We start from the raw sequence: 26,515 nt of genomic DNA, 5'->3' as shown, positions 1-26,515 counted from the left end.
CTGTCAGAAGGCTTGGCCCAAGGCCAGGAGGTAGGGATGTCTCCCACCCTCCAGTTTCCTAACAGTGCCTCGAGTTGGGCAGTTCAACTGCGGGCCAGCAGGCAAGCCAGCCCGGGACACATTCCAGAGGTTTAACCTCCCAGGCATGGAACAGGACAGAGAAGGGTGAAAAGTAGATCTGGGGTGAGCAAATGAGCAACAGCAGCACCCATTGCAAATCCCTAACTTACCCGTTTCCTAGCACTTGACTGGGTGAGGTCAGCCTTCCCAGTTGCCATCTGTTTAACATGGAAGAAACGTTCTTTCTTGCCTCACAGTGAGACCAGGGGAATTTGTGAAAGGTTGCGGAGATGGGGACAGCCCTGAGTGTTGGTTCCTTGGCAATGTGGCCTCAGTCCAGCCCGAGAGTCCTATAGGCTTCCCTGATGCGAGGCACCTTCATCTCCTGGGACACCCTCTGACTGAGTTTCCAATGTCAGAGAAGCCCCAGTGGTTTAGCTGAGTAGCCTGGCTATAGGTGGACCCTCTAGGGAAGGAGCAGTGGGGATGTGCTGGCCTGAGAGAGTGGGAGGCAGCTGTGCAGATGGAGACAGAGATGAGTCCTTGGGAAGAAGCTGCCTAAGATGGAAGAGACAGCAGCAACCAAGACTGGGGAATCGCAGGCCTCAAGAGTGAGTTTTTAAGTCTGGTTTCAGAAAGTGAGATGCTCACCTGGGCAGAAGCTTCACCTTGAGATGGGTCTGAGAGGCTGCCTATCTCTTTTGTAAGCCTGACCTGCTACAAATTCCAGGCAAGGACCCAAGGCTCAGATGTCCCTGTGGGTGTGGATGACCCCCCATCCCTTATCTCAGTTGGCGGGCACAGCAGAGACCTGGACAGGGATCCTGGTCTGCCATTAAGGGTCCTGAAACTTCTCACTGAACACCTTCCAATGAGAGGAGCATAAAGTCTTGTTGGAAGTTAGGGACACCTTAATTACTCCTGTTTCCTCCCCTGTAGAGTCAGCTTTGCAACAGCCAAATAAACCTCACTTTATAATGAAGCCACTTCATTATCAAAGTGCAAAGCTCTGGTGAAGTGCAGGGAGAGTGAGGTTCAGGCCAGAAGTCAAGCGGGGGTTCAGATGACCTCTGCCAGATCTGGACTTTGACATCTCCCCGCAAAGATAGTGAAGTCAGCATAGTGCAGCTGACGATGTGGATAATCATGATTGTCTCTCAGGCGGTCACCAGCAGAACAGAGAGCTGAGGGGAGAGAGAGAGAGGGAGAGAGAGAGAGAAGAGAGAAGAGAGAAGATCTGTTAGATTAACTGAACATACTCCTCCCGAATGGTCCCAAGTATGGCCCATTGGCTCTCAGGTCTCTCTGAGCTCACTAATCAGATAAGGCATGGTTGTCTCAGGGATTCCGTCATGTTCAGTGATTTCCCAGAAGGACTCACACAACTCAGAAAAGCTGTTATGCTCATGGCAATGGTTTATTACAGTAAAATGATACAGATTAAAATCAGCAGAGGAAAAAGGTGCACAGGAAGGAGTCCAGGAAAGACCAATACAAGCTTCCATTTTTCCTCTCCCAGTGAAGTTGTGCAGACAGCACTCAATTCTCCCAGTCACAGTGTGTGACAATACTCACAAAGTGTTGCAACCATGGAAGCTCACCGGAACCTTGGTGTCTAGGGTTTATGGTGGGAGTCGGTCACACAGGCGTGGAGTGCCCACATGGCTGATCTTCATCCTCTCTGGAGGTCAGACTGAGGTGTGTGTCCAAGGCACCCACCATAAATCATATTGTTAGCATTAACTACCTGGCTTGACCCAAGAACCCAGGTAAACAAAGACACTCTTACCAGGCAGGACATTCCAAGGGCGTAGAGGTAATTCCCAGGAACCAGGCAGCAGCCTGGACATTTCTTTGGAATGTGCAGGGTTTGGACAACACTGGCCTGCTGAGCTAATTATTAATTACACAGTTCCATCCCTCAGTGGGTGGAGAGAGTGACCCAAAGTGTTTCTCCAGTGCTGCACCCGCCTGGAGAGAAGCAGAGAATTCCTGTTCCAGGATCCTCCTTCTGTGTCAGATTGGGTTCTCTGGAAGCACAGCCTGCAGTGGGGATTCTTGTGCTAGTGACGGATTGAGGGAGTGCTCTCGGGAGAAACTTACGAGGATGGAGGGAAGCAGGACATGACAGGGGAAAAAACAGTAAAAAATGTGTGTTCAAGTCAAGTCTATTCCCTGCCTGATCCCACATGGAACCCTGGACTGTGAATGGAACCACCAAGCTGTCCCACCTTGAGGCCAGGCCCAGCTCTTTTCACCCTGCCATCAGTCAGTTATCAGCTGTGTAACCAGCACCAGGGATGAGGATGCACCGAGAATGGGGAGGATCTAGGTAGGAAGTAAACTGGAATCTACATCCCCACACTGTCCACTGTTCTCTGAGCCCATTGGGCCCAACAACAGGTGACATGAGTGACTGACTCATAGAAGGCAGAGATGGCAGTCTGCCATATCCTGAGTCCACCTTCACAAGGCCACTGCCTCCATCCACATGCTGGTCCTGTGTGTCTTTTGAGAGTTGTGAGGTTTACAGAAATGAGTCACAGCAAGATGTTAATGAAATTGTATCCCAGACCACACTGTACCTAGACTGAAAATCCACTCCTCATTCTCTCTCCCTTTGTGACTGGTGCCCAGCCATTGTGTCTGATATAACTCACTCTAATTATGCAAAGGACTCAATGGCAATGTAAGAATATCCCTAGTAATAGAATGCCAGCAGCATGAAAATATACCAATTTGAACCATATGAACCCTTTCCTATTATTAACTTCCCAGGGGAAACATATACGGCTTGAAAATAAAACACCTTTCCCTTTTAAAAGTTTTAATAAATTGCTATAGCAAAGGTTGTCTTTTCTTCAGAGGATGTCACTCAGATAACTGGGGAGGTCTTGGCCTTGGCTTTAGCCGCTGCATCCTAAGTGAGCTTTCACTGCAGTGCGGATAATTCCTTGAGCACCTGCAATCTGATTTAGTTCAACCCCAGTCTCTCTCAGTCCCTCTTTCAATAGCCCAGAGCGTTGATTGAATTTCTGAGCTTATCAACACACAAAACCCCACCAGCACGTTTCAGGCCACTGCAGCAGTTCCCTTGAACAAACTCGTGTTACCTGTTTCATGGTTTTGCTAACCACAGGATGGCACCGAAAGCCCATGGGGTCAGGGATGGGGAAATAGCCTGAAAAACTGCCTTGGTTTCAGCCTTCCCAAAATGGCAGACTGGATTTGTAATTCATACACCTAAACTCAAACTTAATGAGGAGAAATCACCCACCATGCATTTAGTTGTTAAGTCTACCACCTTGCCTCTGCTGCCTGGGTCTTCTGGTATTCCTTTTTCTTTGCAAAATTTAGAATTTTGCAAAGTAGCACACCAGTCTCAAAGTCTTACCTAAGAATCCCTTCTTTCCTTTACGGTCTGCCTTTTAATTTCCATTTTCCTTCCTAGCCTTATGTTCCTTGCACCCAAATATTTTCTGAGCCTTCACCCTGTCTTGGGTTCCAGGATGGCTGTGGTTGTAAGAGACACAATCGTAGCTCCAACTCACAGTGGGTTTGAGCATGAATTCATCCACCTGCAGACTCCTACCTACCTGTAGAGGCTCTGTAATTACTCCTGATTTCTGAAATACCCTTTCTGGAATTAAAGACTTTTAAGCCATAATGACAAATGAAGTGTAAAATGCTGTTTCACCTGGGAGAGCTGAAGACATTGGCTTAAATTCATACTAGGTTGTGGATGACTGATAGTAACAGCTGTTGCTCATTTGGGATATCCATGACAATCCAGATTGCAAACAGTTTGCCGCTTTGCCTCCCACGGTACTCACATGACCTATCAGGTTTTGGTGGTCGGGGGGAAGAGGAAAAGCTGGGGGAAGAGAAGGGGCAAACGGAAGGAGAGTAGGGATGGCCAAAGGCCAAAGTCAGTCAGACTTGGTTAGGACTGGCAGTCTGTGCAGTTGCTGTCTTGGAGGAGTGTTCTTTCTGTGGCTCCCAGGCTTGGGACATCCACTGGGCTGTCCGTATCCCACGCATGGCGCAGTGTGTCACGTATTACGCCACACTTTAAAGGCCTTTTGCTTTCTGAAGATGCCTGGGATTTATTGTATATATGCATGTACGTATGTGTTTGTTTCTTTTTATTTTGACAGGGCCTCTCTTCACTACTGTCTCCAGGGGACATAAATCTCTTGGCTAAGGTAAAAGCATACAATAAATGTGCATGTGTTTTGAAAATGGTGATGGCGGGATTGGAGATCTTGATAAGTTGGGTTTTTTTTTGAACAACTATTTGGTAGTATTAACGATAACAGCAGCGCCATTAGTTGACAACTCAGCATGTGGCTGGTGATGTGCTAAATCCCCCTGTCCAACGCAACAGCCACTGGCCACATGCTGCAATCTAAATGGAAACTAATTAAAATTAAATACAGGCCAGGCACAGTGGCTTACCCCTATTATCCCAGCATGTTGTGGGGATAGCTTAAGCCCTGAGCCCAGGAGTTTAAGACCAACCTGGGCAACATAGAGAGACCTGATCTCTACCAAAAAAAATGTTTTTTTAAAATTAGCTTGATGTGGTGACATGTGCCTGTGGTCCCAGCGACTCAGGAGGCTGAGGTAGGAGGATCGCTTGAGCCCGGGAGGTAGAGGCTGCAGTGAGCCATGGGCATGCAACTGCACTCCAGCCTGGGTGACAGAGCAAGACCCTGTTTCAAAAATAATAAATAAATGCAATTAAAAATTTAGGTGCTTGATCACTCCAACCTCTTTCTTTACACATACTTAATAGCTGCATGTGGCTGGTGGCTGCCTTATTGGGCACTGCAGATACAGAGCAGAACATTATTTGGAGCTATGCTGCACTAAATGTTTAATGTGCCTCCCTTATTTAATTTTCACAAATATTCTATGGGGTCAATACTATTTGTTTTGTTATTCAGCATATAAGAAGCCTGAGATACTGTGAGGGTCAATGAATGGAATGGAATAGAATAGGACATCCTAAGAATAAAATCCTTTCTCGCTGACACCAGAGGCTGGCCTTTAACCTAGACAGGACTAACTCATGTTCTCAAAGGAGGGCCAGTGGCAGAGTCAAACAGCCTGGACCTGTGTCCTGCTGGGCCAGGACCAGAGCACAGGCTCAGTGAGGTGATGTGGGCTGTTGGGCCTTTTATCCAGGACAAACTCAGATGTGAGTGCAGACTTGACTGGTTTCTAGAACCACATTTGCTTTTCCCACAAGAGGAAAAGGTCCTGAGAGGTGGAACATAACTCGGCCAAGATAGGGCACGGCGTGGCTGGAGTTACACCTGAAGGCTAAGTTGCACACGTGCCCAGGTGCCTGACCAAGGACCTGGGGTCTTCAATGTTGAGAGCTGCGAAAGGCTGTGAACGAGGGAGAGAGAGGTAAGGGCTATACTTCAGAAAGAACAGGCGTGCTGCAGCAAGTGAGGAGGCCCCTTCTGCTGTCTGTACTTCAGGCCTCTTCGTAAGTCCGGGTGAAGGGTCGATACTGCATTTTGTGTGACTTGTCCCTTCCTTCCCTCTTGTTCTCTAAAAGACGCTTGGGTGATTTCAGAAAATACCTACTTCATACATGAAGCCAAGGGAGGAAAACAAAAGAAAAAGAAAACCTTCTCGGAAGTCTGGGGCGTTCAGTCTCACTGTAAATTGAGATGCCTTGATGGGAAAATTACACCTTTTATTAAAAAATAAGTAGCAGAATAATCTTTACCAGTTTTTGTTGACAAGTGCGGTAGTTTTTTTTTTTTCCACAGTCAAGGACATGAGAAGAAATCATTACCTATTGATTCAATCTTCTGTTTAATACAGGCTTTTATTAGCCTGGATTCTTTTTCTTAATTCCCTCACTCTAGAAGGAGCTAGGTTTTCATCAGCCACCAGCCATCTCCACCCCCGACCCCTCACCCAGAGGATTTCAACCTCAAGATGTCCCAATCTTTATGTCAATAATAAGAGTGAGCACTGAAATGGCTAAGCATCATTCCTCATGGCCATAGCACTGAGACAGATATTTAGTCAAATCAATATTTCCTCACTATGAAAGGATACAGCTGTGCTCATCAGAGCAGCTGGAAACCCCAGAAGGAATGCAAGCACCTACGTGCAGGGTGGCCTGTGGAGACTCACTGGTCCCACAGAGCTGAGCTTCGCCTGGAAATTCTATAGTCAACAGCCTGGGATGAGTGGATTTGGCCAGGTCTGGGGAACAGACTATGTTCATCTTCCTGTTTTGTGCAGTCACTGGCTGTCATCTCGATGTTGTAAGTTAGAGTCTGCTGGTCTAGTCTAGGTGGCTGGTGGCAGATGTCTCCCCTGCTGAGACATCTTGTATTACAGAATATTTGTATCTGCCCCAGAGAGTTTTATCACTTCATATATCTCTTTCTGATAGTTGGAGAACTGACTGGGTAGTAAGTTCTAAGAGTCCCTGTTAAATGAATGTCCATAGTTGGATCTGTGCCCAAGGAGGTCATCTTAAAATTGTCTCCATTACCCTTGCAGAAATATTATATTATTAAATCCTCAAAAACAATCCTGTGAGTGGTTTCTGTTGCTATCTGCATTTTACAGATGAAGAGGTTAAGCATAGATGGGCAAGACACTTGTTCAAATCACAGACCTTGTAGTGGTAGAACCAAGACTCAACCCAGTGAGACCAACTCTGAAGCCTTATGCGTAGCCTCTCTACTATCCGATTCATCTTCACATGAGCCAGAACTTCCTGACAGCTATCTGATGAAGTCCAGGCAGCTAGTGAGTTCTCTGCCTGTCACATAGAGATTTGGAGATGAAGGGTACACAACTCTTTGGTAGGAATATCATAGTGAGGATTCAGATGTCCAGTGAGAAGGTGGATGAAATGACCTAGGGGTCATTTCCTCTCCTGGGAAGCAATGACTGTTATTTTCTCCATGTAGTAAGCATTTTGTTGAGTGCTTACTTGGTACTTCAAACCACACAAAGTACAGTATTACATGCAATGACCTAACAGGCTGAGTTTGTTGAAAATAGTTCAGACCGGCGGGGTGCGATGGCTCATGCCTGTAATCCCGGCACTTAGGGAGGCCGAAGCAGGTGGATCACTTGAGGCCAGGAGTGCAAGATCAGCCTGGCCAACTTGGGAAAACCCCGTCTCTACTAAAAATACAAAAATTAGTCAGACGTGGTAGCACATGCCTGTATTCCCAGCTGCTTGGGAGGCTGAGGTGGGAGAATTGCTTGAACCTGGGAGGCGGAGGCTGCAGTGAGCCTAGATCGCACCACTTCACTCCAAGCTGGGTGACAGAGCAAGACTCTGTGTCCAAACAAAAAAATAAAAAATAAAAACCAGAAAAAGAAAAGAAAATATTTTAGACCAAAGGAAGGGGTAGAGACTAGAGGGAAAGAACATTAATAGATTACATACAATGAACCCTGAAATATGCTAGGCACTTTGTATGCATTATTTTATTTAAATTTCACAACAATCTCCTGAAGTAGGAGAATGATCCTTTTTTACAGGTGAGGAAATAGACTCAAGAAGATTAATTGACTTGCCTGAGATAACTCAGAAAGCCCAGAGATTGGGAGCTAGTATTGATGATTACGGTCATCTGATCTGCAAATGGGGCAAGGCCACAGATTTAGGGAGGAAAATAAACAAAACCGTAATGGCACATGTAGCAGCTAAAAGTCACTATGCTTTCACTCTGTGTCAGTACAGTGTCAGGCATTTTCCATTAATTGTCTCATTTATCATAAGACTTTGACATCCCCATTTCACAGATAAGGAGACTCAGGGAGATGAAGCTGTGATTCTAGGTGGACAGAGGTTCAAGTGGCGTATGGGCAAGCCCATTTGGTTGGAAACACAACCCTATCCAGTTTCAATACATTCAGAGAAAGCATGAATTGCCCTCTGAGGTGGAGTTCGGTGCAGGGCCAGGAGGGACTGGGGGCGCTCCCAGGAGCTCTGGAGCCAAGGTGAGCATCTGTAAGACTGCAGATTGGGGTGATCTCACCCTATGCTCACTGGATTCCAGAACTGGGTCAGTGAGTTGAGTCTAGCTCCCTCACAGGTAGGTTTGGGTCTCCGACAGCTCTGGTCTTCAGGAAATAATCCTGCATAGTATGCAACAGGCCCAGGTTGAGAGCCCTGCCAGAAATTAGAAAGAAATAGGAAAGTCGTAAGATTTTTGTATTACTCAGGTATAATCTTTTTATGTTATGGATCCCACTGCAAAGAATGGCTTCCTATCACCAGGGCACCCTTCAAGTCCAGAAATATCTCAGTGGCTAGAATTTTTGGTGTCATCAGGCTAGTTCCATTTGCATCCATCCATCCATCCATCCATCCATCCATCCATCCATCCATCCACAGTTGCAATGTTTCATGGATGCATCTCATCTTAGAGTACAATAAGAGAAGATCTACAAAGAGGCAAGCTCCTTTCAGCTCTGCTACTCTTTCAAGCAAAATACAGTTATCAAAAGCAGCTCATCTGAGTAAACTGAATATCTCATACACTCTTGCTTTATATATCCCAATATTTAACTCTTCCCATCCTCCAAATAATCCAATCAGCTTTGCAAACTAACCACTAAAAGAGGATGGCACAAGTCACCAGAATATCAGGTGGACAGTTAATTGGTTGATCGGTCAGTCAGTTGGTTAGTTAGTTGGGTTGCCTGATTCATTCATTTATAGCCCTCATGCCCTGTGGAAGAATATTTGCTATGAATTTGGCAAGCAAAGATAATTCTACCTCTGTCCTCTGAGTGCTTACACCTTCTGTTTGCCTGGTGGAGAGAGGATGGAATAAAAGACCATTCCAACAAGGAGACTAGTACTTCAGTAGTGAGGATGCCTGAGATTTCTGGGAGCAGGAAGAGCCTGTCCCCATCCTGAGGCAATCAGGAAGGCTTCTTGGAGGGGGAGACTTCTAAAGAATCTCCAAAGACTGAGTAGGTGAAACAAGTAAAAGGAAGGTGGGCCATTCAGAGATGCTTTTGTGATGGAAAAACTTTACCATCCTGAAATCGGAGACCAAGAAGAAAACAAAATCACCTGCAGCTTCACCTCATGGACTATGAACAGTGCAGCTTCCACGTATTTTTGCAGGTGCCTTTGGTGGGGCTTTCAAAAGACCATAGTTAGTGCATGTATTTGTGTCAGTTGACAGCGTTGAACTGAGAGCTCTTCAAGACACACACTCACTGTGGTCCCAAACTTAGCACAGTGCCTGACACATAGTAGGTGGCTTTCAAGTATTTTGTCAATGAGTGAGTGACTGAGTGAATAAATAAACTAACAATAATGGCTAAATGTGTGGGCATTATCTATCTATGTATCTGTCTATCTATCTATCTATCTATCTATCTATCTATCTATCTATCTATCTATCTAATCTTTCTTGAGAGTATTCTAAGTGCTTTACTTGTGTTATCCATTAAACTCCGATCACAAGGAGAGAGGTGGGGTAGATGAGAGGGAGGATTAGAGAGAAGGCCATGGAGGGGGCAAACCAAGAGGCAGGTGGATGAGGCAGGCTGGAGTACAGTTAGGTGAGTTTTATTTGGTGCATAGTGTGCTCCAAACTGTAAGATCCAGCTAATCAGAAAACACATGCTCTGGGCTCGAGGAGCAATATTTACCTGCCTTAAAGAAGTAGAACAAAGCCCAATTCCAGGGAACATTTATTAAATGCTTGCCTTGGGTAAAAAATAAAGCTAAGCATGGTCAGAGTCGGCATTGTATCACAGAAACAAAGTCCCAAGGGTGTGTGCCTGTTGCCTTGTTTATCCTTCTTCCTTGTTCAGAAACCACTTGACGGGCAAATGCAGAACAGAGAATTCAGCTCCCAGCTTGGCCTCTAACATCAGGGACAGAGCATGCTATTTTTAGTAATACTAAATGTTTGTATTAAATCTGCACTGTTAATGTTTTCAGCTGCTCACAGATCATTTTACAGGGATTTTTGACATCATTTCCTCAGGCTATCCTTCCAGAAGTCTGGGTGGAAATAGGGGGAAATGGAGGAATATCCAGATATGTCAGTGCTGAAACCTAACTTTTAGTTAAGAAAGGGAAAATGCAAAGTTTAGATACAAGAGTATTTGGATCATGACTCAGTCCACCTATTTGCTTTTCTATCTTCTCTGGTATTTAAAAACCAAATCTCCATCTGGAGAGGTAGCAGCCAGGGCTACTTTGCTTTGCTTTGAAACTGTATTTGCTAGTCATTCTCTCTTTGTCCCCACCTCTCTCCCCACTCTCAGGATGTGTGCAATGACTGCCCTCCTGGCCCCCCAGGCCTCCCTGGTCTACCAGGTTTTAAAGGGGACAAAGGTGTCCCAGGAAAGCCAGGGAGAGAAGGCACAGAAGGGAAAAAGGTAAGGAGAAAAGGGGAAACTCGATTTTTATCGTTACAATGAAAATATCTTTCTGGAGATCTCAGTATTGCCCCATCTGCCTCTGAAGGTGTTCAGGGTTTGAGGGGTTCAAGATTCAAGATAGATGAGGAGTACTGGGTTGTGAGATACAGCTATGGAAATGGTAGGAAGTGGGTATCTATGGGTCTTTGTCACTTTAAGAAGATGTTGATTGTGACTTTCCAATACATGCTGACAGCTGGAAACATATACTCATTCAGTTACATTCCTTTCCACCCAGTCTTTCTCCCTTCCTTTCTTTTGTCATCCAACAACTTTTGCCTATCTACTATGTAATAGGCACCAAGATAGGCACTTCAGACTCATAGATCAATCAATGGATCCATCCATTCATGCATGCATTCAATCCCTTGTCATTACCTGTTTATGACACCCCATTACATGTGTCTTATATGTCAGTCAACATGTAGACAATGGGGAAGTTCAGAAGAAAAAGGCTGAGACCCTATTCTAAAGGAGTTCATGGTCTGTCCTGGAGCAAAACAGAGGTAGGGAGTTTCACGGGTGCTGGGGAAATAGAATTGAAAACAAAATCTCCTCCCAACCCAGAAAACTTCTTCACAAAGGTGGAAGAGAAAGAAAACCATTTTAATATTGAATTACATTTAAACTAGAATATAATGTGCATTACAGACAATCTGCTAAGAGATGGCAAGGACAGGAAGAAATCTCACTCTTTTATATAGCTAAGCAGATAAAGTCCATTACAGACATTTTCTCAAGATAAGCAATAATTAGTCCTCAAGTAGGTCTTGACAGTGCTATTTGTCACATACGTTCATCTTAGATTCACCTGGTAATTCAGATGGCCCTCCGTCTTAGCTAATTGGCTTTATCCAAAGTGAAAATAAACTTCTTGCATCTTTTTGTAAGAAGATAGTGTTGCAACTTGGGGAGATACCAATCCCTAGATATTGGGAGATAGTGGTGGATCTTCCTTGCTGACCATGTTTCACAGATATGGATCCTAACTCCTAGAGAAAGACATTCCTGGGTCATCAAACTGGAAAAAAAAAAAAGCCTTCTTTGCCTTTTAAAAGGATTTACACACATTTCAAAGAGACAGATAAAGAACTGACAATGATCTGTTTTCTTAAGTAAATGCTTTAAGAAAAAGTCTTAGGTGAGATTCTCTTTCTTTTCAAAAAAGAGAGAGTTAAGCCTCTTATTTGTGGTTTGTATTTTACCCATACATGGTACAGGGAATACAAACACAGATGTGAAAGATGACCTTTATTCTGACTCTCTGAGCCTTAAGCAGTGCTTGTTCCCTTTCCACCAGCTCAGCTATGCGGGATATTTGAGCATAGACCCCGTGGGCATGCCACAGTCCTGGAAATTTCTCCATACACTCGTGGGCATGCCACAGTCCTCGAAATTTCTCCATACACTCTGGAACCCTGGAAGGAACAGGGGCCAGTCCTAAAGCTGATTTGACTAAGAATAATTTCACCTAATTAAATTCTCCTGGTGATCAGCTTATTAAAAACAGGCCTTTATTTGATTTGCAGCATTTCTTGTATCATGTTTTATCAGATAGTAAATAAACATGTTTGAATGTACTTACATCCATGTCATGGGTCTTTCCCATTGCCTTAATTTTAAACAGCTCAGAAGATCATTTAGTTCATTAAGACAGATGGGTCTTTAGGAATTTATTCCAGGAGTCTTAACCTCAAAGATTCTTGATATCAGTGCAGAGGCTGTCAGGGTGGCATTTCTAAATCACTTAGGGAGATGTTTAGATCAGTCTTTTCCAGACCTTTCTACCACAGTTGCTTTGCATCAAATCACTGGGAATGAGGCTTGTATTCTGTGTGTTTACTACAACTGCTACACAGTGATTCTGATGTTCAGAACCACTCAATGTTCCACAACTTCTGGCAGGACCTGGCAGGGGGCCGGGAACCCCCACCCTCCCACCTGGGTAGTCCTTTCTCAGAGTCAAGCACCTGACACTCCAGGTATTACAGAACTTAGAGTGAAAATAACCATAAGAAAATGGTTATGAAAGTAACTATAAAGAACATGCCATGTGTGCCAATATAATTATACATGCACATATATTTATAAAGCACAAACACGCACACACAAATGAGATCCTACGTAATTCAGACTCTATTTCTTAGTGCAGCACACTTTTTCTCTCTTCTCAACTGTATTAGTTATCTATCACTACATTACAGATTGCTCCAAAACGTAGTGGCTTAAAACAACAAATATTTATTATCTCAAATTTCTGGGGCAGAAATCCAGAAGTGGTTTCGCTGGGTTGTTCTGGCTCAGGTCTTTCATGAGGCAACCCTCAAGCCCTGAGCTGCAGTCATCTCAGGGTCCATCTGGTAGAAGATCCCCTTCCATCCAGGTTCACTCTTGTGGCTGTTGATGGAGACCTCAGTTCCTTACCACATGGGTGGGCCTCTCTGCAGAGCTGCTTGAGTGAGATCAAGACGTGGAAACTGGTTTTCCCCAAAGTGAGTGGTTGGATAGAAAAAGTGCAAGGTGGGGGGTGGAGGGTGGTAGCAGGCCAAGGTGGGAGTGAGCCATCTTATACCCTAATCTCAGCAAGTACACACCATCACTTCTGCCATGCCCTGTGGGCCATACAGACCAACCCTGGAACAAATGGCAGGACGGCTGCTCCAGGTTGCAAATATGGGAGGCAGGGGCCATCAGGCTATCTTGGAGACACACCAACTAACCATATTAATGGGGGATCATGCCATGGTTGCACAGCCACACTCAGTACTACCACTTGCCTATACCCTTTGCTCAGACAGGCTAGGGGCAGGGGTAGCTGACGAAGTCCCAGTGGAAAATCAGTGAATGGAGGTGCGAGGCTGATGGCATGGTGATGACCCTGGATGTGGGCCAGATACTCATTCTTGTTTTCTTTTTTTTTTCTTGTATCCCTGATACAGGGAGAGGCTGGGCCTCCAGGCCTACCAGGGCCCCCAGGAATAGCTGGACCACAGGTCAGTGAGACTTCATAACCATCTGCATGGATCTATTCTGCTCATCTCAATGGTTAATCTCAATTTAAGGAAGAGTGATGGCCAGTGTAAAGGAGTGGTTTTAAAATCAGAAAACCCCTGTTCTAGGTATGAGCATGGCACCGACTATCCTATTGACCATGGGCATGTCACTTCAATGTGTGGAATCCCAGTTGCTCATTTACAAACAACTTCTTGTTGGAAAGTATGAAATGCATGGAAGAATTGGACTGTGTGGGACCTACTGGTTAACACATGAGTTTTGTGGTCAGACGCCTCCACTTAACTCCCAGTAATGACAAAAATACAAATGGTGTCAGATATTTGTTAAAATGGAATGATATGATACATAGAAAGGATGTGGCACTCAGTTGAAAAATACTAGGAAAGTGCTTTTTGAATGCAAGCGAGCACTGTTATTCTCATGTGAGTGATAAGGCATCTGTCTAAAAGCAGTTCTGTGGCTCTGTGGTTTCCCAAAGCCAGGGAGGACAGCCTGAGAGAAAGGGGGGTATAATCTCAACCCCAAAATAGGCAGGGAAGCTCTCTGGCTGTCTAAACAAGTGTTCTAGGGCTGGGGCTGTTTGAGCTGTTGGTGGTGTTAGTATTTAGCTCTAAGAAGAAACTGCCTGAGTGCTGGTATGGGGGCAGATAGACCCACACCCTCATTCCCTTCCCGCTGTCATTGGTGCTCCCCAGAGTGTGCTCCCTTATCTCTTGTGGCCTCTGTGCTGCTGCAGAATGGACACCTTCCCCACCAACACTCAGGGCCAAATGTGTCCCTGTGTCTCTTCCTGAGGCCTGGCTGGACATAGCATGCCTCATCTGGTAGAAGAGGTGGCATAAAATTGTCACTAGGAGAGAAAGCTCAGAAGTCAGTCCTTGGGGTTAGAATTCCATCTCAGCTGTGTGACCTTGGGATAGTTTCTTAACCTTTCTGGCCTTTTGTTTCCTAAAGTTAACTAGGGACTATGAAAACTGTGAGCCTACAGGCTTATTACTGTGCCAACTGCGGGCAAAATGCTCCCATCAGTGCCTGGTATATTGTATCAACTGAAGAATGACAAAGTGTGGCTGTTGTGATACCTCAGTTGTTGTCTCCTTGGTTGAAAAGAATTTAAACAAGAGACACACAGCAAAGGAGATGCAACATCGAGTAATTTATTGCAAAAGAAAAAGAATACTTTCAAAGTTAGGGCAGAATAGACAGTATGCCTGAGAGAGAGGATTCAGGGTGGGCTGCTCGTAAGGATGAGATAGCAAAGACCAGCATTAGGGAGACTCCCTTTATGGGAGACTTACATGATTATTCATAAAGAGGTGGGAAGAGGCGTTACTCATAAGCATGTTCTGAGTGGTCCTCTGGCTGTACATGTGCAGTAGCTGTACATGTTTGTTCATATGTCACATGTCTCATTAGCATCTTAAATCTCCACCCAGGGGTATGTTTTTTACCATTATAATGAGCAAAGTATCAGTTTGAGGATGGGCAAAATCAAAGTGCACGTGCTCTCTAGAGGGGAAAGTCCCTACTGAAGATAGCTTTGCGTGGATGAGCTCAATTATAACGTGAATGCTGAGGCTTATTGTGTTGCTTGTACTTACTGTCACCACGGTTGCTGCATCCCAAGAACATGATTACTTCCTTGACTACCTGTCCTGTCTCAGGTCCACAGACTTGGAAAGGAGATCTTTATTTCTCACATAGGATTACACTTGCAGGCTGTCCATCCCACAGGCTGAGAAGCATAGCCTCCAACAGAAACCAAGAGCCAGTGCCTCAAGGGAAGGGTAAAAGCAGCAGGAATTCATGCTGAGCAGGCTGGCCAAATGAATATATTTAAAGAGCTCTAGGAGAAGTCATGAATCTTTACGGAAGGAGAAACATGTGCATGGGAAATTGAGTTTCATGCCTTATAATGGGTCATGTGTCCAAAAAATGGCAGCATTAGCATGATCCAAGGGTGGAGTTTTTAAAGTTTTGAAACCTCTGACATCAAAAGGTGAAGCAGAAGACATGAAAGCTTTTGACTACACATGCTCTGTGAGTTGGCCAAAACTGGTCCAGAGATGGTGGTCAGGCTGGGAACTCAGTTTTTAAGGATTTTCTGGGTCTCCTTGGCCAAGAGGGGGTCTGTACAGTTGGTTAGGGGGCCTAGGATTTTATTTTTATTTCTCAATTGTAAGTGCTCATTTGACATTAGCTTTTTTAGCCCTTGTGGTCACAGTGGTGGCAGCCGCATATTTAGGGTGAGGATTTGGGAATAAAATTTAAGAAGCCAAAAACCTCAGCAACCTAGATAAATAATACTTTAATGCAATATTTTATAAAATTTAAAAGTAATGCAATCATTTCATGAGGAACAAAATATCAAAATTTAAAATAAAGACATGACCCAACCCTCCACTTGAATGACCTACCTAACTCACTTCTGCCAAATTCCAGCAGTGTCAAATACCTGTGTTCATTTACATTTTGATATTTCTATCATCTTGAGTTATTTTAGATTGACTTTGACTTTTTAAAATATTGCATAGGGGTCAGGCGCGGTGGCTACCACCTGTAATCCCAGCACTTTGGGAGACTGAGGCAGACAGATCACATGAGGACAGGAGTTCAAGACCAGCCTGGCCAACATGGTGGAACCCCATCTCTACTAAAAATACAAAAATTATCCAGGGAAGGTTGTGCACATCTGTAATTCCAGCTACTTGGCCAACATGGTGAAACCTCATTTCTACTAAAAACAGAAATTAGCCAGGTGTGGTAGCACAAACCTGTAATCCTAGCTACTTGAGAGGCTGAGGCATAAGAATCGCTTGAACCCGGGAGACAGAGGTTGTAGTGAGTGAAGATTGTGCCACTGCACTCCAGCCTAGGTGACAGAGTGAGACCCTGTCTCAAGAAAAAAAATTTTTTTAAATGTATATAAAATAATATCCCTATGCAATCTATGTATGTATGTATGTATGTATGTATGTATGTATGTATGTATCTATCTATCTATCTATCTATCTTTCTTTCTATCTATCTATCTATCTATCTATCTACCTATCTATCTATCTATCTATCTATCTATCTATCTGTCTGTCTGTCTGTCTGTCTGTCTGTCTGTCTGTCTGTCTATATTGCATAGGGATATTATTTCTCTTGGCTTCTCAGCAAGAGGTATTCAGTACCCAAGGTGAGTGATTCACTTTCCTTACCCTAGGCCCAGCCCTGGAAAAGGGTGTTGGCACTGTTCTTATGACTGGTAAAAAGCAAGCAAAAAACCAATAATTCTGTGTTGTGACAACAGCACCAGCCTTGTGGTATATCAAGATGGAAAACACCCAGGTCTCCCAGACCCTAGCTGACAGCTTAAGACGTCTAGCGATCATGACCCGTGGACTGTGAAGATTTAGGTGGTTTTGACAGAGGCAAGACTCCTGCATCAGGAGTTACAGATATCAGATCTCAGTGCAGATAGAACAAGAGATTTGCCCGGGGCAGTGTTAGATTGAAAGGTATCAGGAAAGTGTAGCGTCTTCAAATGTTGGAGCTCCTTACTGGGCATGACCTTCTCTTTCTGGGATCGCCAGCTGAGGCCAAGCTTCTTGCCCTGTAATTTCAAATTTTAACTGATCCTTAAGTAACCTTTGCTGTCAACTTGCTGGCTGCTGGGCTTAGCCTCTGCTGAGGAGGAATTGCCTTTTTTTTTTTTTTAAGATAGAGTCTTGCTCTGTTGCCCAGGCTGGAGCGCAGTGGTGCAATCTCAGCTCACTGCAACTTCCACCTCCCAGGTTCAAGCGATTCTCCTGCCTCAGCCCCCTGAGTAGCTGGGACTACAGGTGCATGCCACTACATCCAGCTAATTTTTGTATTTTTAGTAGAGATGGGGTTTCACCATGTTGGTCAGGCTGGTCTCAAACTCCTGACCTCTTGATCTGCCCGCCTTGGCTTCCCGAAGTGCTGCGATCACAGGCATGAGCCACCGCACCCGACTAGAATTGTCTTTATTCAAAGAAGTAAAATCATATCAATTAAACAGATAAGGAGTTAGCTCCATTAAGTATGGACTGTTTTCTCCTTCAGTCCAAGCCTGCATGCAGTGCTGATGTTTTCAGTAACGGCCCTGCTTTTGTTCCTTTATAATTTGCTTCAACGGAGGGTTTGCTCCTTTAAATATTCTGAGAACAGAAAGCTTCCATCCAGAAAAAAAGAACAACAATTAGTGCTGCATCTGAAATACAGGGGTTCTTCTTGCTCCATTTAGGAGTGGATGGTCACTCCAACCATGAGAAGTCCTTGGGGCATGTGGTCTAACCCTGCATGATGAGCCCCAGGCAGTTGTGTTGGGCAGAGTGCTCAGTGTTCCAAGGAGCAGGTTACTATTTCCTGCAATTGTCAGTATGATGCTAGGAGGCAGAGCTGTTGTTTCACTTTACAGATGAGGAAACTAAGGTTTAACAAGATTAAATGCCACAGCTACAAAACTAGCAGGTGGTATAACTGGGGTTGACCACTAGTAGTCCAACTTCAGTACCCCGAGTAGTTATTGTCTTGTCATACTCCTTAGTAACAGCTGATACCAACACCAGCACCCAGGACAGCTCCTAATGGGGTGCAATGCTTTAGTCTACACTATATTTGCTAATGCTCCTGTCTGCAATAGCTGCCCCTTGTCACCACTTATTGTTGAGAAAATGCATCACAGAAGGGTTAAATGTGTCCTCTGAGGACTCAGTCTATTGTGGTTCTTGGCTTGAAACCCAAGCCAGCTTCTATGCTTGTCATTTACCCCACACTACGTTCCAGAAAATAGACAGAAAGACTGTTTCATTTCCTCTCTGTTCAACTTCATTTATCAAACAGTATCTCCACTAGACTTGGGGATGTGAAGATGAGTTTGTAAACTGAAAATGCTACCCCTGATGGAGTACTTACAATCATTGTCAGCATCCTTTCATAACCAAAGGCTCTGGGCATTCATTGGTCTCCTGCACTGCCAAGAGGGTTTGGTTCCTTTGTTTGCAGTTGCAATGCAGCATCGGGGAAGTAACTTCTCCAAGATTTATCTTACAGATTTGCAGCTGCTGTCTTCAGTGGCTGGCATGAGGAGGTTCATGCCACACGGTCAACTACAGAGCTCCATTCTAGCACTTTGAACTTGCATAAAACACTGACTTTAAGATATAGGGTCTGGAGATCGTTGCTGCAGTTGTGGTTATGATCCGTGTAAAGGAGGAAGAAGCAACAAGATGGTAACCACAGCAATGACCCTGGGAGCATGTATTCTACAGAGTTAGATGTAAATGCCTTGTTTGGGTTGGAAATGATGACTGTTCTGTCCCCTACAAAAAGCGTTTTTATTTCCTTCTTATAGCATGTTCACCAACCAGTAATAGGACCTAAAGGGGGCCTGGCATGGATCCAGAGACACCCAATGAGCAAAAGTCCTCATTTGGAGGGTATGGATGACTCCGAGGAGGCAGAGATAATACCTGCTGCCATTGGCACTACCCGAAAAAGCCTTGGGATTCCCATCCTGCCCAGAAAATAACCCAGAGCCACTTACTCCATGTTCTTTCCTAGAGCAGAAAATTCTTTCCATCTGTAACTGCCACAGTTCTGAAAGATTCTCACCAAGCATCACCTTAACAGTATCCTTTCAAGTCAGGAGGTATAGACAGAGGTCAGATATGGGCCATTCCTTTCATAGCCTGATGCTATGACAGAGAAGAAAGACCTACAAGCTTGCAGCGAACACTTAGGAATGTCTGATGGAGGCAGGAAGCCAACAAGGGCTGTGGGCACAGGCCTGGGCTTTGGAAGCTAGTAGTCCCCAACCCGCTTTGCCTCTTATTAGCTGAGTGAATTTTCCTTGCTAATTATAGGACTTGGGCATTTATTATTATCTGAACCTTGGGTCCCTCATTGGTACCTTGGGTCCCTCATCCGGAAAAGAATTGTACAATCTGTCTCATAATGAGGATGCGAGAACTGAACAAGGGGGAATTTACAAATCACAGCAGGTAGGAAGCATCTAATACATGTAACTGCAAGCGGTCCTCATAATACTTGCTTCATTTGAGTTAACAACAACCACAACAAATTGTCAGTAGAAGAGTAAACGACTGAAAGAAAACTAACACCATGGAACAAGGGGTAACCTGTGAAGGCCACCTGGAGGAGGCAGGATTTTAGTTGCCACCTGGAGGAGGCAGGATTTTAATTGCATTGGAGGGTTAGTTAGGAATTTACCAGCTATTGGTGGAGAAAGGTTTTCCAAGCAGGACAACAGCATGTAAAAGTTTAGGAGAAGGGTTTGTTCTGAGAGTCGTAGAGAGTTACTAACTTGGGAAAGTTTAGTCCCTGCCCTCAGAAGTTTGAAAACCTTTTGGGAAAATTGCCTGTTCAGTGTATTCATGAAGGACAGCACTCTTAGAGCAATTCCTGGTATGAATGTACCTTCCGAACGATTGTTTTATCATGTGCTTAGCACATGATGGTTCTGGAAAAATGTAATTAAAAACAAAATCTCCCAACTCAGAGAGGTTTTCCACGAAGGTAGAAGAGAAAGAAAACAATTTTATTATTGAATAGCATTAAACCAGAATGTGATTTGCATTACAGACAATATGCTAAGAGATTGCAAAGACTGAAAGAAATCTTACTCTTTTAGATAGCCAAGCTGATACAACCACCTATCACATACTAGCAATAACTAGTCCTCAAGTGAGAGGATTTAATGACACCGCATGTCCTTCCTAGATTCACCTGGTAATTGCGGTGGCCGTCTGTGTGTCTGTATTAACTAATTGACCTTATTCAAAGCAAAGGTAAACTTCTCACATCTTCATGGCAGGAAATAGATTTGCAACTTGGAGCCAGGCATCTGCTGAAGTTGGGCTTCTACTGTTTCACAGGAACTGGGAGATAGATAGGAATACTATCTCTTTGCTGATTCTATTTCAAAGAGATGGTTCCTAGGTCCTTCAGAAGGACATTGCTGGGTTCCTGGGTCACAAAGCTAGCAAAAGTCTCATTTAGCTTTTAAAAGTATTTGCATACCTTTCAAAGAGACCCCCCCTCAAAAAAAAACTAACAATAACAAGTTTTCAAAAGTAAGTGTTTTCAGTAAACCGAGTGGGGTGAAGTTTCTTTCCTTATTTTCAATAGGGGGAATTAAGCCCTTGAAATGGCTCTTTAATAAACCTCTTCTGAAGAGGACTAAATATGAATTCCCAGTGCACAGGGTTTTTATCTGTTTCATTGATTGTTATATATCCAGTGTATAGAAAGCTGTCTGGCCTGTGCTCAGCATGGTCAGTCAGTCTTTCTGACTATAAATCCAGTGCACTTGACATCTTGAAACCTGTTGGATAAGGCATCATGTTCTAGGAAAATAGCCAGAAAAGTAATTTGGGCAGAGAAAGCCAGCTTGGATATTTGATCATCAGACAAATGGATCTGGATTAGATTCCAGACCTTGCTTTCTATAAGCTGTGTGAGCTCAGGTGAATGACTGAACCGGTCTGGTCTTCAGATTTATTGTCTAACACTGATAATAAGCCCTACCTCATAGAGTAGACTTACTAGCTCAATAAGAGAATAAAGACATATTAAATATTTTTGCATCAGTTCAGGATATAAACAAGGAAATATATGTAATGGGATATCATGTGGGAAGCCTTGGCAGAGTTCCTGGAAGAGTCGGGGCTCTGTAAATGTCAGCGCCCTTCTCTGGAAGGAAGTGAGTCAGGCTTGGGGGTGGGTGTGTTTGCTTTGATCCCTGACTACGTTGGAGTAGGAGACAGGGACAACTGTGGAGATCCTTGAGCTGCTGACATTTTCATTGTTGCAACATGAGTGTTGAAACTAGTCTAAACCCAGACTGAGGACTGGAATTTGAAAGGAAGCCATTTACTTTTAAGGCAATTGTCCTAAATGTTAAGGAAGCAGTGGGCTAATCTGTGTCACTTCTTTTCATTGATTACAACATGATCTGCAGAGGGTGTGATGGCTTTATTTAGATTTAGAAACAGTAAAAATAATTACGTGGAAAAATGTCAGAAGAAATGCTCCTTCTCTCTGACTCCATTTTTTTTCTCTTCTAAACAATGGTATTTAGCACTTCACAGATATGAGCTCACCTAACCCTCCCAATATATCACAGAGAGAGAGGGGGGATTATTAGGTAGTCACTGTCATCAGTGGTCTGCTGAGGTGGTAGAACAGTCTGGATTGAAAGAGGGCTGGACTTGATGTTTCCATGAGAGAATTGTGGGGCACTGGACCCCCGGAAGGACCCTCCTAAATGGACCTGCCCCTCGTCCTTTATTTACTAGATGAACAAACTGAGACCAGAGAGTGGACATGATATGCTTAAGAATGCAAAGTTAAGGGGTGACAGGCATAGAACCACAACTAAGATTGACCTACTGTCACAAACCTATTTAGTGCATAATGCATTCTTTTAAAGGAATTGAAATGTTTTTGTTTTAAAAACATTTTGCTGAAACACACTTATTAACACAATAAAGGCAGAGCTAAAGTAGGTAATAGTTAAAGAATTGGAACCTTTGGATGTTACTTTCTTGGGTGGTCTGTAAAAAGTATTTTTGGTAGGTTGTATATTTTGAGCATCTTGATGACCATGATGATGATGACAATGGCAATAATGATGATGACAATGATGATGATGAGGATGATGGTGATGACAATAGTCGTGGTGTTGTTGATCATTATGATGTAGACAATGATGATGGTGAAGATGAGGATGATGACGTGATGGAAACAGTGATGATAATAGCTCTGGTGGTGCGGATGTTGATGGTGATCATGATTATGATAGTGATTATGGTGATGATGGTTATGGAATAATAATGATGGTGATGGTGATCTTGATTATGATAGTGATTATGGTGATGATGGTTATGGAATAATAATGATGGTGATGGTGATGATAATGGTCATGATGATCATCATGGTGATACTGACAATGAGAATGATGATAGCTAATGTTTTTTTGAGAGCTAACACACAACCTGTCATAAGTCTAAGCACTTTGTATATTTTAGGTCATTTAACTCTCACAGTAACCCCATGACAAAGATACTGTTTTATTATTCTCATTTTAGAAGTTAGAAGACAGAGGGTTTAAGTATCTTGTCCAATGACACACAGTTAGCAAGTGGCAAAATAAAGAAGATAATAATTATGACTAAGATTTATTGAGCTTTTACTGTGTTCTGGGCTCTATGCTAAGTGTTTCCCATTTGTTATTTTATTCTCTAACATTTTCACAGGGTAGGCATCATTGTTTTCTTGTTCTTGTAGGTTACAAAACAAACGAACAACTTGAGCAGTTTTAGTGAAGTGGCTCCTCAAAGTCTCACAGCTAGTAGGGGAGGGAGCAAGGAACTTATGTATGGATAAATTCTTCCAAAGCTTCCCGTATGGTGCTGCTGCTCCTGCTGGCCACCATCTAAACTTCTCCTCCTCCCTCACCCTCACACCTGTTCTGCAAGGCCTGCAGACCCTGGGTTTATTCTGCCTTTTTTCCTGCCACTCCTGGAACACCACTTGTTTTTAACTGACCCTTTTCTCTATAGCCTGGACCACTAGCCTATCCCACACTACACCCACAGCCAGAACCTAGGACAATTTCACATCCTTTTAATGGTTTCCAGTGCCTACAACTAAATCTAACATCAGATGTTGACAAGCAAGGCTCTCAAAGAAATGAGCCCTGCCTGCCTCCCTGGCCCCTTTCCTGCTGCCCGCTCTCCAACCCCATACCCCAAATCCCAGTTAAGCCATTTTATCACACATCCTCAACCAGGCCCTGTTTCTATCTATCTGCTGCCACCGTGCCTGAGCTACCACAGGAACTTGATAAGAGATTTTTGGAGAATTAATGAATGGATGAATGAATGCATGAAAATGATTTTTGTTTTCCTATTAAAATTTCCAGTGACATCTTTCTTTTCTTTTTTTTCCTTTCAAGGGAAGTCAAGGAGAACGTGGTGCAGATGGTGAGGTTGGACAGAAAGGTGATCAGGTAAAAATTTACTTTATAAGGAACCATTCACCCTGAGGAAGGAGCACTGTTTCTCCCAGGTGGCTTCCATTGTACAATGTCATTCCTTGTCTCTTCTTTGCCTGTAGCAGGATTTTTAAAAATCTCATTTTTATGGTTTTCATCTTGGTATCGCTGGTTCACTCTAAGTGCCCTCTCTCCCTCAATTATTGGAGAAGCCTCCCTGCCTTGCCTTTCTTTTCCTTTCCTTTCCTTTCCTTTCCTTTCCTTTCCTTTCTTCCTTCTCTTTTCTTTCTTTTTGTACTATTTTACCTTTACTTTTTTTTTTTCACTGAAAGGGACATTCATTACAAAATTCCCCCTTCTTCCCTCCCATCATCTCAATTAACTGTTGCCTGGCTCTCTTGCTGCTAGCTGAAATGCTTCACAGATACTCTGTGCTCTGATAAGATCAGTGCCCATCCAGGCCTGCTGGACCACTGCTCCTAATGTGCTATAGGATGGTACCATTGAGGGCCCATTGCTCTCTCTGTGGATCTGAGCATGGCCTACCTATCATCCTCTATCCAGCACAACCAGCTGATTTCTGCCCAGTCCAATTCTACCACCCTTCCTGCCAAAGGAAATGACTGTTATCCTTCTGCTTTGCTGCTGTCATCCTTTTCCCTGTTCTCTTTTCTCTCCTCTCCCAGCTGCCCTCCCCTTTACTTCTCCCTCTCTTCTGCATCTCACAGCCAGTGCTCATTGTCAGCCAATTCCATGCCAGGCACTGCACCTGGCTCTGAGATCTGGAATGACTCGCGGACAAACTCCTGACCTCACTGGGCTTGCAGTTCAGTGAGGGCATGAGGGACATGAACGAGTAACCCACAGGCAGTGAGATGAGAGTAGTGCTCAAAGTCTGAATGAGCTCCTTGGCTAAAATCTCTTCTGTATTTAGAAAAACAAAATGTGTTTGGATTATTCTTATGAGAATGACTTATCAAAGGCAATGTACTCTACATTGAATGGTGTAGCCTGTGGTTTCAGTGGTAAGTCTTGGAGGTGGAGGGCAGAGAAATCATTTGTTTCTTGGTGGTTTGTTTGGTTTCATAACATTGTTGTACAAGACTAAGTGTTAGATTCCAAGCTTTGTTCTATAACTTTTTCAGCTCATTCTATAATATGCAATAGACTCCTCTACACATGGAGAAACAAATCTCTTGCTTAAAATAACTGTAATATTGCCAGAATATGGAGGCTGTAATTCAGTTAACCTAACCATTTCCATTGTGTACATTGTGTTTGTGTGCATTTATTTGTTTTTTATGTTTTTATTATGAAACACTTCAAGCATAGCTAAAGAATAAAGACTGTAATAAAATGAACCTTTATGTACCCTGCACTTAACCACAACAGCTTTCAATTATTATGGCCCCTCTTGTTTTCATTTATGTCCTCAACCATTTCTCCACACCCCCTGCCCACACATTATTTTGAAGCAAATCCGCTTTCAGGACATGTTTGTTTTTATAAATGTTGTCAGGTATTATTGAGATATATAAAAAGAAGTCCCTTTTATCGTCAGTGTCTTTAAGCAAAATTGTTAGTAGGGTTGGAAGGTGGATTCTGTATTGTTTTCTGAAATTTGATATTTGCACAAAGTAAAAAGTATTTTTCAAGTCATTTTAAAGAATTGCATCTTGTGTTTTCCTAGGGTCATCCTGGAGTTCCAGGTTTCATGGGGCCCCCAGGGAACCCTGGGCCACCAGTAAGTAATCATCTTTAATCCCCTCCTCTTTTGGCCTTGACATTTGAATGCACATCTCAACTCACCAGGCGTGGTATGACACTGAGCATGTCTCTCATTTTAAGGGATGGGCCAACACCCAAAAGGTGACAGAGTTGTCCTAAAAATGCAAGTCCCACAGGCATGTGGGGGAAAGTGCAGACGGTCTGGAGTAGGCTTGATGGACCATGCAATTAGAGTGATGTTGGGACTGGGGGACATTGGCAAAGACAGACAGACTTCTTCTTTTTTCAAATTGAGCTTTGGTGGGTAGGAAGCTAGTATTTCAAGCAAAGAAGGTAGAAAATGAGAAATTGTAAGCAGCTTTCCCCATGTTATGGGGAGCCTGTCTTGATATTATCTCAATGATCTCCACTGGGCCCCCTGAGCAAATGTTCTCTCTGCTTTTACAGTAGCTGTAGCCTTGACATTGACTGGTGCCCTTCTCACCATTTCCCTCTGCCTTCAGTGTAGGCTGCCCATAGATTAGTCATGTTCCTCCTCTGATCAGAGTCCATTGCTGTTGCAGCCCACATATCCATCATGGGTAGCCATGGCAACAGGCACTGGAAATTAGTGTTCCTGCCAAGCCCAGGATCAGTCCCCTGGGATTTCCCATGGGTTCCACATGAGACCCTTGTCCCAGACCTTGCAAGGAGAGGATTTCTGGAATGACTGAAAGACCACCGAAAAGGATCCCCCTTCAAATAGGAAATACCCTGTTTGAAAGTATAGTGAAAAGAGGTTCAGTTAGGAGTATAAATTTAAAATATATGAAATTAAGCTTGCTTTGTCATCTTTTTAAACAACTCAACTTCTAGTTGTTAACTGTGTGTTAATTAGTGGAATAAATTAAGTTGTTTTAAGTGTATATTTTCAATAAAATCAGATGAAAGCGTGACATGGCATCTTTCACTTCATGTTGACTTTTAGAGCAAACTCACAAAAAGGTAAATTATCTACAAAAGCACTATTCAGTTTCCCAGAAAGCCTGCTTTAAGTCTTTAATATTCAACACATTTTCCTCCCAAGTGCCTTTGATGTTAATATTATTTTTAATTTCTCAGCCTCACATCTTACCTGGCCCAACTCTGCCATGTGCACATTTGTGAAGGATATTGTAGGGAATTTATCAGTTTGCTATCATTTAACTTCACAAAATTCTACAATTCTTTCAAGGCTTATAATTTCACTTAGTAGTT

The 26,515-nt window shown here is 43.6% G+C and overlaps 1 protein-coding gene across 1 annotated transcript in view; it reads left to right on the top strand.

The window, feature by feature from the left end:
* Positions 1-26,515, top strand: part of COL22A1 (collagen type XXII alpha 1 chain) — a 325,869-nt gene that overhangs the window by 253,735 nt on the left and 45,619 nt on the right. Inside the window, exons 44-48 of the mRNA XM_055348666.2 lie at positions 4,218-4,265; positions 10,354-10,467; positions 13,449-13,502; positions 23,513-23,566; positions 25,242-25,295. Of these exons, the coding sequence (XP_055204641.2) occupies positions 4,218-4,265; positions 10,354-10,467; positions 13,449-13,502; positions 23,513-23,566; positions 25,242-25,295 (324 nt within the window). The remainder of the gene's footprint in view (positions 1-4,217; positions 4,266-10,353; positions 10,468-13,448; positions 13,503-23,512; positions 23,567-25,241; positions 25,296-26,515) is intronic.

The sequence above is a fragment of the Gorilla gorilla genome, chromosome 7, assembly GCF_029281585.2.
Source record: "Gorilla gorilla gorilla isolate KB3781 chromosome 7, NHGRI_mGorGor1-v2.1_pri, whole genome shotgun sequence".
NCBI classification, from domain to species: Eukaryota; Metazoa; Chordata; class Mammalia; order Primates; family Hominidae; genus Gorilla; species Gorilla gorilla.
The sequence above is the reverse complement of the archived record's forward strand: the minus strand, read 5'-3'. Positions and strand labels throughout refer to the sequence as shown.